The sequence below is a fragment of the Thermobia domestica genome, chromosome 9 (assembly GCF_964235325.1).
Source record: "Thermobia domestica chromosome 9, izTheDome1.hap1.1, whole genome shotgun sequence".
Classification (NCBI taxonomy): Eukaryota; Metazoa; Arthropoda; class Insecta; order Zygentoma; family Lepismatidae; genus Thermobia; species Thermobia domestica.
In genome coordinates this window covers 70,326,515-70,343,541 of record NC_137462.1, presented here as the reverse complement: position 1 = coordinate 70,343,541, position 17,027 = coordinate 70,326,515, and the positions used below count along the sequence as shown (strand labels likewise).

Below are 17,027 nucleotides of genomic sequence, written 5' to 3'. Positions count from 1 at the left end.
ACTTTTGTAATAGTGTCCTATATTTGTCTTTTTGCTTTCTCCTGTTTAAGTGAAAAATTCCTGAAAGTCCCAGAAATCGAATTCCTTACACATTCATCTTTAAGTGCATTAATTGAGTACAGCTGGGAGCTTTTCTTGAGAAACAAACTATTCCATGGACACATAACGTCAAGTTTTATCAGTGACTTCCCAACTCCTCTTGAATCCTGGGTTCTATACCAATCATAGAAATGTTTTCTTCACCTTTGATACATCAGAAGATTTTGGTACGATTTATGTAGCCGCAATCTTAACGCGCACTTAAGAAAATGTCAACAATGTTGAGAAACTGAAATCATGGTGAAATATTGAGTTTCGTAAAATGAAACGTAACGGAAATCCAACATCTTGCCTTCAGGAAATGTTCTTCGCATAGCGCTAAAGATCAAAGATAATGTCCCTCTCAGAGAGACACTGAAAAAAAATGTCATGGATAGGGGTCGACGACCGGAATAATCCCTCGAATTCTATTGGATAATGAAATTTATAGATTTATGTCAAGATTAAAGTTTTCTTGCGATCACTTTAGTGAAACAAAGGGAAACTATATTTGTATATACAGAGAAGAAATGGAAGAGACTTCGTGGCAGATAACAGATGACAGATAAATACCATCGTCAATATAGTACTTTCTTTTGTGTAAGTACTGTGCAAGACAGCGCATCTGATATAAAATCGCGGTGACTAAGTGTGAAGTGAATCATGACATCACTACTCCTCCGAAACGGAAGTGCGTATTTAATTTAAATCTACAGAAAGACCATACTTTCATTTTTAAAAAATCGGGTCACAAAATATAATCTGGGAATCAGGTTTACAACCCCCCCAGCCCTCCAGCCCAGGATTCATATGTGTCCCATTTTTGTAAAGTAAAATTCTGGTCACCTTGAGGCTACGCTCATCTTCCAGAAAGCGAACCGCCCCCTCCAAACGATACTTCTGGATCCGCTAGTGCTTGATATACGCCTCTATCTTGGCCTGTAAGTCTCGAGACCTAAGAGCTATCGAAAAGATGAGGACATGCTGGGATCTGATCGCCAGCAAAGACTATCGTCCAGCTATACATCCAACATCGGCCCGAATAGCTGATTGTGTACCACTCGCGGTGGTTACATGTGCTTTTAAGGTTAATATTGTATGTTTCTGGGTTTGCTTTAATGCATTTTCAGAGTAAAACTTATAAAGAAATCGAGGAAGGCTTGGAATAGGGAAAATAACTTTGGAACGAGGTGGAAAAGTTAATGTATTTGCGTTGCGGACGATATGGCTGGAGTTGTAAATCGGAATCGGAAATTAATATGATGCTAGAAAATATTAGAAAAAAACTGTAAGAAGAACGTGAGACCAAAATAATACAAACAAACGAAAGCAATGGCAACTGGAATGCAGGGTGCTGTGACAACTATGGGCGCTGAATGAAATCTTTGAAAAAAGAATAATCAACTGTTGAATATTATGCTGTATGGAGCTGAGACGTCAGCATTACGAAAACGCAACGAAAAACGGCAAGAGCTCTCTGAAATTTATATGTTGAAAAGAATGGAGAAACTTAGCCAGGTGGAAAGGAAAACGAATAATGGAAATTTGGAATAACAGGAGAAAAGGACATACTGGAAGTAATTAAAGCAAGGGCAACTTTGAACAAGAAACCATATTCTAAGGGGCAAGGTAGAAAATATGCTGGAAGGAAAAGTAGGAAGGAGAAACATTATTGGCTACATTTGTTGGAATACCTTACCAGTGGTGGCAGATAAATAAGATGATGCATTATATTGGTAATGGTAGCAACAAGAGCACGCTGACTTAGTAATTAAAGCAATTTACCGATTGACATACAATTCTGAAAAATGTAGTTATGCTTACAAGCATTCTATGTTCTTATTATTCCCCCTCTATAACATGTCTGAAACTGCCATGTACAACACTACCCACAAACAAGCAAACAGTTTACAACTGTCTAAGTGGATTGATCATTACTTTGCGGTTTACGTTGTTTTCTATCTACTGTCAAACTATCAATACACCAGAAAATAAAATAAGACAATATAGACTACTTTAAGTATAGTTTCTTCTACATTGCAGGATATTTGTCTCAGTACAATTACTCAACTTTAGCCTAAAGGGACTCACATTTGATAACTCAATTTCGCTTGCTAGATTCGTAAATGCATCTGGCTGAGATTTGGTATTTCTTTCATTTGACACACATGCAAATACTTGATCTGTGTTTTTAACCTCAGTCTTGCGTATCATATCTGTGAATACTTCATGGACACTATTGGACGGCGCATTCACTATTGTAGTTACAGCTTGAAGGTCTCTTTTACTTCTATTAAGCGCCACGGAAGAAATCTGTAAGGCCAAATATAAAACTTGCAGAAGCACTATCAGTTTACTACTTTGTTATAGTTTATTATCTTAATATTACTTTTGGTATTACGAATGGAATACATGATGCGGGATCGGGCCGAACGAAAAGCATCAATTCTCTACATCGATTTTTCACTTTCATCCAGCTACAGTGAATTTTAGAGCGACCACAAGAATATGAGAATGCACTTCGCTTGGAAAAGCTATATGTAGTACTTTTATCCATATGAAAGGTTTAAAAAAGAAGTAATATGCTTACTTAAGAACTAGGTATTAGTAGTAATTGAAGCTCGCTTCTGCATTCGACTCAGCTAGCATTTGCGACTGTTTCTATTTCACGATAACTTTCGTAAAATTTATTCTAATTTTACGAAACTGGTACGTGCTTTCTCCCAAGCTTGTGAAAGAAGCCTAAAACTTTATTAAATATATATTAATTCTAGTGTAATATGGTGTGCAATTTTGCACTCCATTGCTTGAAATTGAAATCGATCAAGGACAAGGACGTAAACAGGCGTAAATTTATATAAACTCAGAAGCTTCTTCACATGTTTTATACAAAGGTGTTCAACAATTATTATCCCTGATATATGAGAAGTTGAACAAAAATATTGTGCTTGTAGTATGTTGTACTCTAAAGCTTTTAAAGTATGTGTGCCAAAGGACAGGACAATGTAATTAATACTGTTTGTGTTTTCTGTGTTGAACAGGTAGGAAATGAGTCCAGATTGTTAAAGCGGAGAAAACTGAAGTGCGTACCGATTAAATACTTCCAAATAAAAAGGCCTGAGGCACTATCATCCAACAAACTAATCTATCAACGTGCATGTCCGTTGGTGTTAGAATGTTTGCCTGGAAATATTTGATCAAGGCATACACCTGAGTTTTCTCCACTTTCACAATCCGGACGCACTTGTTACCTGGAAAATACACAGAACACAACCAATATCAACGACATTGCCCTGTACTTTGGCACACATACTTCTTAAGCTTTAGAGTACAACCTACGAGAGAGTATCGTAAAGTTTTAATTATCACCAGGAAGTTATTAAGATATTATGATGAAATTTTGTCAGTGTTATATTTGGTTCTTATGTGCATGATGTAGGAAATTAGCTTCTAATGATTGTTATTTTTTTTTACAGGGTGTGCCAAAAGTGACCAAAGTCCAAGATGAATAATTGAAGCTCGCAGTGTGATAAAATTTCTACAGTTGAAGGGTAATAATATCAGACAAATTCATGACGACATGAAGGCTGTGTATGGCGATGATTGTCCATCTTATGACACCATTGTAAAGTGGAAAAGAAAATTCCAAACTGGTCATATGTCTCTCACACACGACCCAAGACCTGAAAGGCCATTCCTGACGGACGATGCGACCACTGTGAAGAAAGTGGAGTGTTTAATCCTCGAAGACAGACGTGTAACCATCCAAACGATTATGAATGAGACTGGTCTCGGTTATGGTAGTGTGTGGAAAATTTTCCATGACGAACTTCAAATGTCTAAGGTATCTACGTACTGGGTTCCTCGTTTGCTGACACCTTTCAGAAGCAAGCACGGCGTAACCTTTCCCAACAGATATTGACGCTGTTAGAAGAGGATTTTTTTTCGGGCATATTTGGTAACCATGGATGAATAATGGATATATCAGTATGATCCGGAGACCAAAACGATGTGCATACAGTGGAAGCATGCCGATTCCCCCTCCCAAAAACGCAAAGGTGCAAAAAGTCAGGTCGCTGTCCCTTTCTTGGGATTCTCGTGGGGCAATTCTCACAGGTTACCTTGCGAACGGACAAACCGTCACTGGGAAGTACTACAGCAATCTCCTGGACAAATCGCGCCATGCTCTGAAAACGAAACGCCACAGCATGTTTTCGAAAGACGTTCTTCTTCTAGTTGACAATACACCAGCTCATTCATCTGAAGCTGCTGTCTACAAAACAAGGGCGTGTGGCTTCCAGGTATTGCAGCATCCGCCTTCTTCTCCTGACCTCGCACCCAGTGACTTTTACTTGTTTCCCTAAATGAAAAATCCGTTGTGTAGTCACATTTTAACAACACAGATGAATTATTCATGAGGTGGAAGAGTGGTTTAAAGCACAATGTGCAGACTTCTACAATGACGGTATTCGCAAAGTGAAGGAACGCTGGGAGAAATGTGTACATCTGGGTGGTGATCACACAGAGAGGGGTTACCAACTACAAATCACAACAATCCCAGTATCCTGATTCTTTTACTATGATAATTAAAACTTTACGATACTCCCTCGTATTATAACCATAATATTGTATATTAATTGTTGAACACTTCTCGTGTGATTAAAATGTAATTTTCTATTATCATTTTTGTAATAATTATTCGATTTTCAAGGAATATCGCGTATACAGAGTCTGCCAGAAAAATGTATACATTCTTTGTCATCCTGTATCAGGATACTGGCATTGACAATTGTTCTGAAATTTAAGCATGTTATAGTTTTTTTTTTTTTTTTTTTTTTTTTTGTCCAACAGACGTCGGCAGTGTTTCCAGTTAAAATGTTGGCCGTTGTTTGAGAAGCTCGAGAACCTTCGCCAAGATTACAGAGGCATGTGCATCGGTCTCCATTGATACATTGACAGCTGTACATTGAGAAGCGACCGCTCTTCGTTCCATGCGACTCAAACTTGTCAACAATGTATTTGATTGTTTGGCAGGTTAGTGGTTCAGTACCAAACTCCTCTCTCCACTGACGTTGCACTTCGATGGCATTCTCAAACCTGACAAAACGCTTCAAAACATACTTATGCTGCTCGAACGTCAATCGTGCTCCTGCCATTTTCTTATCTCACTAACCATGCTGACATTTGTTGGTGAAAAGCCTTAAATTTCAGAACAATTGTCAATGCTAGTATCCTGATAAAGGATGACAAAGAATGTATACATTTTTCTGGCGGACTCTGTATTTTTAAGGCTTTCCAATCATCCCAATTGCTTCAGACTCAAGTCGGTGAAGAATGAGACTGAATTTACCTCTTCCCAACTTAAATACACAGTATGAGCCACGAAAGTAAACTTTCTCGCATTAATCACTCTCATGCTGCAGTTATTACGGAAACATTTATTTAGGGAATATTAATTAAATTATAATAGAAGTTTTCGGAAAGCTTTATATCAAAGAAAACTCTTATCAAAGATTAACTGATCCTTGTAGTTTTTTTTTTTTTTTCATGAAAAATGATGCATCCATACTGTAGGGACGTTAGAGATATATTTATTTATGAAATACAGTAGAGCGTCGATTATCCGAAGTAATTGGGGGACATGGGTGTTCGGAAAACTGGTTTGTTCGGATAATCGAACTGTACATGTTTATTTGCCAAAAAGAAGTACTGTACAGTAAATTTATTCATAAAAACAGGCATCTCTTTAAGTAGTACAAAGGCAACTTTAGTAGGAATATATAGTATGTGGTACAGTTTATTAAACAAAAATACGTACATATTACATACGCATTTTGCATGAACAATACACACAGTACACAAAGTGTGCTGATTGTTGAAACACAGCGACTGGCGGCTTGGCCGGTCAGCAGCGCCTTATGAAGGCCCCCTTAGAAGCAAAGTTCCGCCAGCGGTGGCTCAGTGCGGCGACTATTGTGGGAAACTTGGTTTGGGAGTGAGGGGGATGATGGACGGTAGGGTGGGAGAGTAACAGGTGCGAGCGAGTACACAGTTCGGTTAAGCGGTCGTTCGGTTGAACGACGTTCGGATAATCGACGCTCTACTGTATGACCAAAATTAACTGAAAAGCTTGACAAACTTATCTGGAAACAATTACATCTCTGAATTATTCTGGCTCTTGTGGATGTTTCCATGAAAAATAACTTATGCTACATTAAGCCGGTTATAAACGATAAAATAGTCCATCACACATTGTATCAAATACTTCATCAAAGTGGAATTTGAACGTGCACTATACCAAGTTGTATGTACGCAATTTTTGGGTTTCTTACATTTGATACAACTGTTCTAAAATAGAACTTGTTCTATGTCCATCTAACACTGCATCAAGGAAACAAATGAAGATCGCTGTGCGGTGGACTATAACTAAGTATGATGTGGACACGTTAAGCAGTTGAAATTCTTTTGATACATATTAGCAGCATCCTGTTTCGTAAAAGTATAAAATTAAAGAATATTGGGGCTAAGTACTGCATGTGGCCTCCCAAAATTGGTGTAGATTAAGTATATTCCGTCAAATTAAAAAAAACAACTTTTTTTTTTACTTTTCTTCTTTAAATGATTCCTTATGACGTTCTGGTATGTTAATAAAGTCGTGGCCAATCTAAGCTTGCAGTTACGTAAGCATTGGCCCACTCACACTCAGAAGGAAAGTATTGTATTCATGCGCGCGTTCAGGAGAGTTTTCTATATCTGACAGCCAGTGTCCAGTGTTCGTAGTTTGAGGGAAATTTCCCTAATCTAGGGAAATTTCGTAGATAAATTTAACAAATAGGGAAAAAGGGAATTTTTCGATAAAATACGAAAATTCACGGAAATACTAGCAGGAGTGTCCGCTCTTCGCACGGACAGAACAGTATGCAACATCCTAACAACACTGTTTGGGTTGTCTAACTTTAGGGGCTTTTGATATACTCTATCCTTTTTAAACATTCAGAACGAGTAACCCCTCCTCTACTCGAATCGAAAAAAAATGTCTTCATAGGCAACATTTTTCCATGGCTAATCAATTATGCCACATTATAGGGTTGCTAAAGAAATGTTATTTATGAAATATGAATAAATTGCCTAAGTCGTAGTTCATAAAATTGTTAAAATTTTCTTCCCAAGATTAAATCCCCAGTGAGAATTTTTTAAATGAAAAATAACCTATACTACATTGTCGATATGTTAATAGTTACGAAATATGAAAATAATTCATGAGGCATTTTTGAAAAAATCGCTCGTAAAGAACTCACCCCCAAAAGTAAGCTACCCCTTCTGGATATTTGTGAGAAATGATTTATAATATATTATAGAGTTGTTAATGAAATATTGGTTTATTGAAATATAAACAAAATTGTAAGAACAGTTTTTGAGAAAATAATAATAATAATAATAATAATAATAATAATAATAATAATATATATATATATATATATATATATATATATATATATATATATATATGTTGTTTTCATCTTCAGTAAATTATTTCTGGAATATTCTTATATAATAATATATAAGAATGTTATTATATAATATTCTTCCACAATAATATACTTCGACCATTTTCGACGTTCACGAATTTTTTTTTTTTTTTTTAAATAATAAAGTTTTGCACTTACTTTTGGTTTTGTATCGTCATCAGGGGAAGGTGGAATACTTTGAAGCAATGAAATAGCTGTACTACTTCCTCCATTTCCTATAATTAATTGGTACTGCAGTTCTGTCAAGAGAAAAGAAGTATTTCTTATTATATGATTTGATTTATAAAACCAAAGGGTACTTATAATCTTAATTAAATGCAGAGAATAAATGAAAACAATACATATCTCTTACAAGGATAACATTTACCTATTTGTAAAGCTATACATTTTTCGGTGGTGTCCTGGTATCTTCGTCACTATTTATAAGAATTTAATAATTTAGAAAAAAAAAATAGAACAAGAATATTATTTTTTAAAGAATTATTTGGAAAATAATTCCGATGAGAAATTGGAAATTATGTAACTATTATTTTCAGTAAGCTGTCTCTTGCTGAACTGAACTGTAGACTGACAATAAAATCCGTGCCAAGTGTCAAGAATGAAAAAGTTCGGTTTAATGTGAAAATGTGGGCTATGTGCCTAACACTGCTCAGTTAAAATCGAGCTATGCAGTATTCACTGTGCAAGTAGTTCTACTAATCGCCAGAAGAATGCGTGTGGGTCTATGTGCCACTAGTTCTGAAGTAAAATCTGGCCTTTTTCTCAACATTTTTATTTTGGCACTTAGCACGGATTTTATAGTCAGTCTACAAGGGTTTTCATTCAAAGTTACATGTGTAAGTGTTCAATTCAAAATTTCTTTTTTAGATCTGTAAACCTGTCCTTCTAGTAGAGATACACCTTTCCATGCACTGGGAGATTATATAGGCGTCAGACAAGAATGTAGTATGCCGCCACAATTAATCAACATTTACAGTGAATGTTTAATGAAAGAAGCATTAATGGGAATTGGAGATTTCAAGATTGGAGGGAAGATCATTAACACGATCAGATATGCACGTGATACGGTTATTATAGCTAAAGCCGGAGGATTACAGGAGATGATTGACAAAATAGTTGACACTGGGAAACTATATGGAATGGAAATCAACATTGAAATATCGAAAATCATGAGAATATTCGGTGAAAACGGGCCCTTTCGGGTCGGAGTAGAACAAACAGAAATTGAGAGGTTGATAATTTCAAGTACCTGGGAAATATTTTCACGAGAGACGCTTACTGCACCAAAGAGATTAGGTCAAGAATAGCCATATCCAAGAAGCATCCAACAAGAATGTGCCATATACCGAAGCTCCTGAGGAAGAAATGTTATCTTCTGGTTGAACGAAAACTCTTATTTTTATAAGAACATTGAGAATACCCCCACAAGTTATGATATGGGCTGGCGTGGACAGCAAACACATTTATGGTTCATATGTTTTTTATGGTTCTGTTAACCAACATCGATATCTTGGTATGCTATAAAAACTAATTCATTTACCTTTTGGAAACCGAAAGGTCAAGGGGACATGTTGGTTTCGGCAAGATGGATCGCTTCCTCATGTTGCCACTTCGGTTCGAAAATATTTCAATGAGGTGTTTCCAGGACGCTGGATTGGTCGCGGATTGCTTTCATCGTCAGTTCCATTTGACTGGTCATCTCGAAGACCGGACTTAACTACCTGTGACAATTCACTCTGGGGATTAATCAAGAATATTGTTGCAGCACAAAGTTATGCTATGATTGATGAATTGAAAGACACTGTGAGACTTGCTCTCACACGGGCAGAGAGGGAGATAATATATTGAAGTGGAAGATGGTTTATACACCAATCGACAGCACTAAGGACACCTATTAAGGCACCGTAATAAAAATTTTCCGAATGCATACACTGTGACAGTTATATGAATATATAGGGTGTCCAGAAAGTCCGTTGCCACCCCTAGAAATCGCAAACGGTGAGGCAGATGACAAAACAGGAAAGCACGTTTTTGATCTTTTGAAAACTACAACGTATCAAAGCAAAAAGTGTTATCCCAGGGCCACCCACAAGGTTCCAGGCGGGACCCAACTCGAAAATTTCAAATGGTAAGGAGGTCAAGTAGAATATCGTTGGAAAACTGTTGAAAAATGAAGGAAGACAGCACAAGTCTCGACTTTGTAAAAATTACTCTGTGCAAAATGGTGGCTGGTCAAAATGTAATCAAAAACGTCATTTTAGTCTCAAGACTTCTTCCCTCTTCTTTCATTTCCCAACAGCTTTCAAACAATATGCTACTTGACCCCCTTACCATTTGAAATTTTCGAGTTGGACCCTGCCTGGGACCCTGGGATAACACTTTTTGCTTTGATGCCTTGTACGTTTAAAATGATCAAACATGTGTTTTCCTGTTTTGGTTGTAACAATTTTAGGTGATTTGACCTTTGTGAAATTGGGTGTTTTGACAAGGTCCGGCGCGGGAGACCCGGGATCTATTCCCGGATTATGTGGTTCAGATCACAAGTTAAGGTAGGCTGACGTCTCATACAGCATTGCTGCTGAAAGGGGCGTTAATTTAAATAATAATAATAATAATAATAATAATAATATTTTAAGCCAAACCAAACAAGGATTAAAATATTGAAAAAACGATCCAAAAGACCAGACAAAAATAATGAAATGTTCACTTTAGTCTTTAATATTGTGTTACACTACCATCGTTTTAATGACAGTTTTTGGAATGCTATATACACGAGTCTGGATCATATTAGCATCGAATTTAACCCACTTCATGATGAACTGAATTTTTAGTGTAAAGTATGGAGTTTTTTTTTTCGCATCACATTTTTACAAGTCCTCCCAACAGGCCCATTTTTTTTTTTTTTCAGTGGAACACTCTGATGCTATTTAAATTACCCCACATAATTTTAGCGTTGTAGAACAGTTCAGTTAGAATTTTGAAACTTGCTGATGATCTGGCATTGTCAACCTCATTATTCAATCATGTCATGTACTGTGCTGTTTTTATGCAACTGAACACTTCGACTCCAATACTAGATACTCTCCTTAATCATGACATTTGCAACTCCATAATTTTCAAAAAACTGGTTTGAAAGCTATTCCACTTTTCTTCATAATTTTGTAGTCTTTATGACTTCAAAATCTGGCAACATCATACCATCTTATGGGTTCCCACCCGTGTTACTTCCAGACCTTCCCCCCCCCCCCGGAGCAGACCACAATTATACGTCTATAATATAATAATAAATAGAATAATATCAGTAGTGCTCTCCCAGCATACGAAGTGTTCCCCCCGGAACATCGTTTCTGAAAGAAACACCTCACTGTTCTATGACCCAGCAACTATTCTGTTAGCCTGTATCAAGACTTTTTTTTTTTTTTTTAATTGTTCCTAATCTGGGAAACTGCAAAGATATACGACATTAAAATTTTATTTCACTTAGTGTTCTCACCGAAACGTTCGTTCTGACACGTTTGATTGTGTCCGTCATACACAGTGATGATTTCAGGGGTAGCCCAAGGAGATATTCCCCTAAGAGCCACGAAATTCTTCTCCCTAGGACCATATATTCTATCGTGTGCTCAATGAAGATTCCCTGCATTTCTTAATACTACTTTTCACCCCCAGTGTACTGACCCCCCCCCCCCCGAAAATAATCCGAAATTATCGCTGGTCATACATACCGTACCGATGAGTTTTAAAACAATTAGTAATTAACAATAGCCTAAGACGTTTCCTATCTCTACTTGTCATGGTTGGTTCTCAGACAGTTTTCTCCGCTTAGATTAATTTTGTTCATACCTCTCCACTGTATGGATAAATGGATATTGCTCACTGTACACGAGACAACTGCGCCGACATCTATTATAGACTACGGACATGATGTAGGTCAAAAGCAACAGTTACTTTTATACCAGTAAATGATCATATTTAAGATATATTTGATTTGATTTTCACTTTCAGCACTGAGGCTATATAAGACATGAACCTACAGCTTAACGTGGGATCCGAACCACCGTGTCCGAACCCCTCAAAACTTCCTAACTAAACACAGATTTGTACACTCTCTCAATAAAACTATACTTGTTTAACAGGAAAATAATTGATGTAGCATGAAAGTTGATGTTACACTTCATATGTTCTTTTTCTCTTACAAAAAACAATCTAGTTCTATCATTTTTTCTGAAAATATGGGTGGAAGTATTTTACAATTGCTTATCGTCTTTTCGGGTGCAGAATAATACTCGTTCAATACTACACAGACGTGGTGGTTTGTAGTATGGGACCCCACCCCCAAAGCCTGGAACCCTCCCAACAGAAATTTCTGTATGCGCGTTTGCTCTGATATGTTTGAATCAACGGCACCGACTTTCCAAAACTTAGGTGGGTGCATGTCAATGGTGGGACATGTTAGCCTAGGGAAATCTCGATATTTGATCGATTTACTTTTAGTTAAAATCTTTTATGAACACTGTCATAAAGGGTTGTGCTGTGATAAAGTAAAATATGCCGGTTTTATAAGGATAAGTTGAGCTGTCCTAGCTCGGTCGGTAACACAGCTGACTTAAACGCAAGAGAAACGGGTTTAAATCCGGTCCAAACTAAAAATCTTGCGGGTGCGGCGCACCCACAAGATTATTTGTGTGGGTGCCGGATCTCCGGAGCACCCACGTAGTCGGCGCGCATGGTTTGAATACATTGGAAAGAAACATTAAGCAAAGATGTCAAATTAAAAGTGAAACAAACACATAAATAATTAAATAAATAAAAACCGGATAAGATTATGACAACTATTTCCATAGACGGGGATGATTTATGTCAGTCACTGTCATTTGCACATTTTACAAAAAGATAAAAAAAAAAAAAAGCATAATTACCTTTATTCTTTTGACTTAAATTATCTATTTCTTGATGAAGACTGGCCAACATTTGTCTATGTTGTTCCTGTAGAAAACGGATATTCTGTTCCAGTTGAGTTATTCTCTGTTTAGGATTCACTGAAGGCTTAACAGAGTCTTCAGACTTCGAGTTGGATATGAGCGAAGGTGATTTCTCCTTCTTCCCCTGAAAATAAAAATACACATACATTTTTACACACAACTATAACAGATTTAATACATTTAGATTAAGTCTAATAATAAACATAGATATAAAACAAGTACGAGTATTTTATATCGCCTTATAGATATAAATACGTTCTATAGGAATGTCTAGAGATTTAACACTGTCCATTGCAAATTGAATTTCCCAAATATTACATACATTGTTCACAAAAGTTCTTTTTGCCCCTTAGTAGGCTAAGAAGACGGGTGATAAGTGCAAATAAATTACGCTAAAGGAGATGATGAAATGAAGACAGTGGGCAAATAGGAGGATCTCCCCCCCCAAAAAAAAATACGGATGTTGTTCTAAAAATGTCCTGAGATCAAAACCACGGATCATTTTCTCATAAGCACTTTACACTGAGCCGAATACTTTCTCCTTCCTTTGCATTCATCTCAGACTTAACAAACTTAAGCGTTTTCCCCTGCACTATATTAATACAATGCTTTTTATTAAATTCCTTTTCTATTTGTCTTTAATTTCACGCACTTCAATCACTAACAAGAGCTCTGAAATGTTGTACAGATATGTAAATCCGTTGGAAAAACAATACTTTTATATAATTCTCGCTCCAGCATATCGTTTTACTGTAAAACTAACTTATTAATTTTTCTAACTATTTTCCTATTTCGTTATGCAATCAAAATTGTTCAGAGATTGGGATACATTCAGGATGAGGTTTTAGGGTGCTTCGATTGCAATATAGCGTCTCTTTCAGCACCGAGGCTACATGATATGTGGATCTACAGCTTAAAGTGTAGGATCCGAACCCCCGCCGTGAATAGAAGAGATTATCGTGATTTAACTTTATTTCACGTGATCGAACAACGATACACTTCGAGATATGATTGTGAAAACTTCGTATAAGAAATAAATAAATAAATAAATAATCAAAACCGTAACAAACTTTGAAGACAATGCTCTTATTAAATAGATTAAAAAAAAATATATATTGTTTTGGTGGAGTTAAATGAAAACTAAAAGCAATGAGCGCGATTTAATGTTTAAGTGATGTCCTTGATATGTACAAAAACCCTTAACCCTAGGAAGAGCGCTCGACAGCAGAAAGTTAGTTAAAAAAAAAAAAAAAAATCCAAATGAAACTACCATGATTTATCTTTTTCAAACTTACTGTACAACGAAATTAAAATTTGCTAACAAAGAATTATAAAGCAGAGTAGTAGAATCTTACACGCGTTGAATGCAGTCGAGAAAGACAATGTTATAACGTCATAACATGATCAAAAAGTATTTCTCACTTGTAGTCTAATTATTATCTAAGAATTTCAAGTTCAAGCGCCTTTAACTATGACCTTCGTTTGGCTGTTACTTGAAAAAGAAAAGTAGTGAGAACTGAGTTGAGTTGATTTTGAGTTTAACGTCCCGTTCAGCAGTAAGGCTATATGAGACATGGACCTGCTGATTAACGTGGAATCAGAACTACATGAGCTCCCGCCGAGAATTCAACCCGAATCTCCCACGCCAAAGGCGCGTACACTAACCGCTTAGCCACGAATGAGTTCGAAAAGTAGTGCGAACTTCATTTCGAAGGACTACGTACAGAGTATCATAACTCTCATAAAGAAGAAACATAGATCAAACTTGGATATTTGATCAAGAAATGTATATCTATTGATTCAACTTCTGTAAAATATTACTAAGTAAATCAGACATCTAGACCAGGCATGTCAAACTCAGTATTTTAAGTGAGTCAAATAGTCATTAGTGTACAATAGTGCGGATTGCAAAAATGGAAGCTATTTTCATATTTAATTAAGGATTTGAAAGTGAGTTGTAAAATCTTACATAATGCTTTCATATTATATATTATATATATAACTCTATGGCCTATGGAACCCGGAGGTTCAATGCCGCGTTCACAAAAGCTCTCCACTGACTTCTATCCTTAGCTAACTGCATCCAGTTTCTACTTTGTATTCCAATCTCTGCGAGATCCATCTTAATACTGTCCTCCCATCTGCACCTAGGTCTTCCTAATGGTCGCTTTCCGATTGGTCTTCCAGTCAAGATTTTGAAAGCGTTTCTACTTTCTTCCATTCTAGCTACATGACCCGCCCACCTAAGCCTCCTAGACTTGACGATCCTAACAATGTTGGGTAAACCATATAAATTATGTAGTTCCTCGTTATGAAGTATCCGCCATTCCCCATTCCCGTTCCTCTTGGGTCCGAATATTCGTCTCAGGATCTTGTTCTCAAATACTTTCAGTGTGTGTTCTTCCCTCAGAGTAAGTGACCATGTTTCGCAACCACACAGAACAACAGGCATGATTATCGTTTTGTATATTTTAAGCTTCAAATTCCTCGGCAGAATTCGCGACAAGAGATTTTGAACCGAATAGTAACACGAATTCACTGCTTTTAGTCGACATTTAATTTCTTCGTGAATATGATTTTCCTCTGTTAATATTGATCCTAGATATTTGAAACTATCCACTTTATCAAAAGTATTATTTAATATTTTAACGCATCTATAATTTGCTGTATTACGGTCCCGACGCACTTCCATGTATTTAGTTTTCTCTGCATTTACTTCTAAACCCATGATATATATATATAAATTAGAAGAAACATAAGGAATCGGAGATGGAACATGAAGTGGACACCTGTTGTTTCTTTTCTGACACCAGGCATATTTTTTCTAAAAACAATTTTCGGATCTCGAGAGATATGCAGCTTGCGGACATAGATCACACGAATGTCTGTTAACTGGATTTCTCTGAAGACTTGTTCCTTTTCATAATTGGGAAAAGTTAACAGTTCAAAATATATTTTTCTTATTTTCTCGAGTTAAACTGAGGCGAGGGCCAAGAGTTTGACATGCCTTATATAGACTAACAATAGTTTCATTTTCTTCAAATACCAGAAAACTATACTCAAAAGTCTGTCAAACCACGTGAATGTTACCAACAACAAATACACACAGATGTGACCTTTTCATCACTAGCAAAGTTTTTTCCGCACGACTTCAACAGTGTGCAACTTGCAACACAGTAGTTTGGATTGTCTAACTTAAGGAGCTTCTGAGATATTCTATACGTTTTGAACCTGCAGAGCGTGTGACCCCCTCCCCCTGATACGCAATTAGGCCAGTTGTCGCCCGGAGTAAGAACTCGCCTTAGCACCCCCACTGACCATCTAAACCAAAACGCTCCCCAACTACACCTGATATTGGCATCACACAGTAATTCTCCTATTCCATTTTTTCTTGAAGTGGTAAAGCTTGATTTCAAAATTGCAGTACACAATTCAATTTTTAGTACAAGATAAAACATCAAATTAATTAGTATTTGATTGCCAAATAATCTGAGTAGCATGCTTGACCTATTCTTATAGTCTTATCATAATAATTACAAATCACAATGGTTTTGGGATTATATCGGGATATGCATATGTGTAAAATGAATCAACAGTGTGTTGCTTTAGAATAGAATATTTAATTACGACAAACAGCCAAGCTGTTGTCTCGAGTATTATACTCGGACATTTTACAAATCTCTTAAATCGATGTGTTAAATGAAAATACAAAAAGCTGGAACTAAAATTTAACTTTGTTCTGACAGCAAAGGCTTTTACAATATCCTCAAACAATAGCTTTGAAGCTATCTTACGCTCTATGGATATGATCCTAAGATTGGTGAGGAGTTGTTGTCCTGTTAAGTTTCTGAGATATTTTTTTATGGTCTTTAGTTTGCTAAAAGTCCTTTCTTTGCCTTATAGCGAAAATAAATATATGCACAGTTTTGCGTCCCTACAATTCGGCGTCAGGGGCACAAGCTCCGTTTGCCCTCCTTAGTCACTCACTGTCTAGGTGATTCCTTTCTATTTGAAAATCTGATGACAGACACACATTATTATATATATTAGTAAGGATACGGATAAGGAAGGAAGGATAAAAGGAGTTGGTGTAGTTTATTCTGCCCAAAAAGACTCATTCTCGATCCAGTTAAAAGACAGAGTGAGGTAGTCAAAGTTCTATAAAACGATAAAAGGAAAACCCAAGCATTATGTGGTTCTCTCTAACTTGATATTAAATTGAATTCAATCTGTACACATCACCGAAGTCTATCTATCTCTCACACAGATTATATATATATATACACCTAGTTATATCATAAATACTGTCACAAGTTTGAATGTGAATAACACAGAGAGTATTAACACCAAGGCAATTTATTTTGGTCATGTTTTACATTGATATGTTGTATTATCTGTCAGGAAAGTAAATGTACACCTGTTTTTCGAGTCTGGCATT

At 36.5% G+C, this 17,027-nt stretch overlaps 1 protein-coding gene across 7 annotated transcripts in view; it reads right to left on the bottom strand.

The window, feature by feature from the left end:
- Positions 1-17,027, bottom strand: part of LOC145694727 (uncharacterized) — a 137,369-nt gene that overhangs the window by 41,585 nt on the left and 78,757 nt on the right. For 6 of the 7 annotated variants that reach the window (XM_081771290.1, XM_081771285.1, XM_081771284.1 and 3 more), the window contains 3 exons: positions 12,527-12,713; positions 7,746-7,846; positions 2,170-2,391 (listed from right to left, as the gene is read on the bottom strand). In XM_081771290.1, the coding sequence (XP_081627416.1) occupies positions 2,170-2,391; positions 7,746-7,846; positions 12,527-12,713 (510 nt within the window). The remainder of the gene's footprint in view (positions 1-2,169; positions 2,392-7,745; positions 7,847-12,526; positions 12,714-17,027) is intronic. The other variant, XM_081771289.1, reaches the window with a different exon arrangement.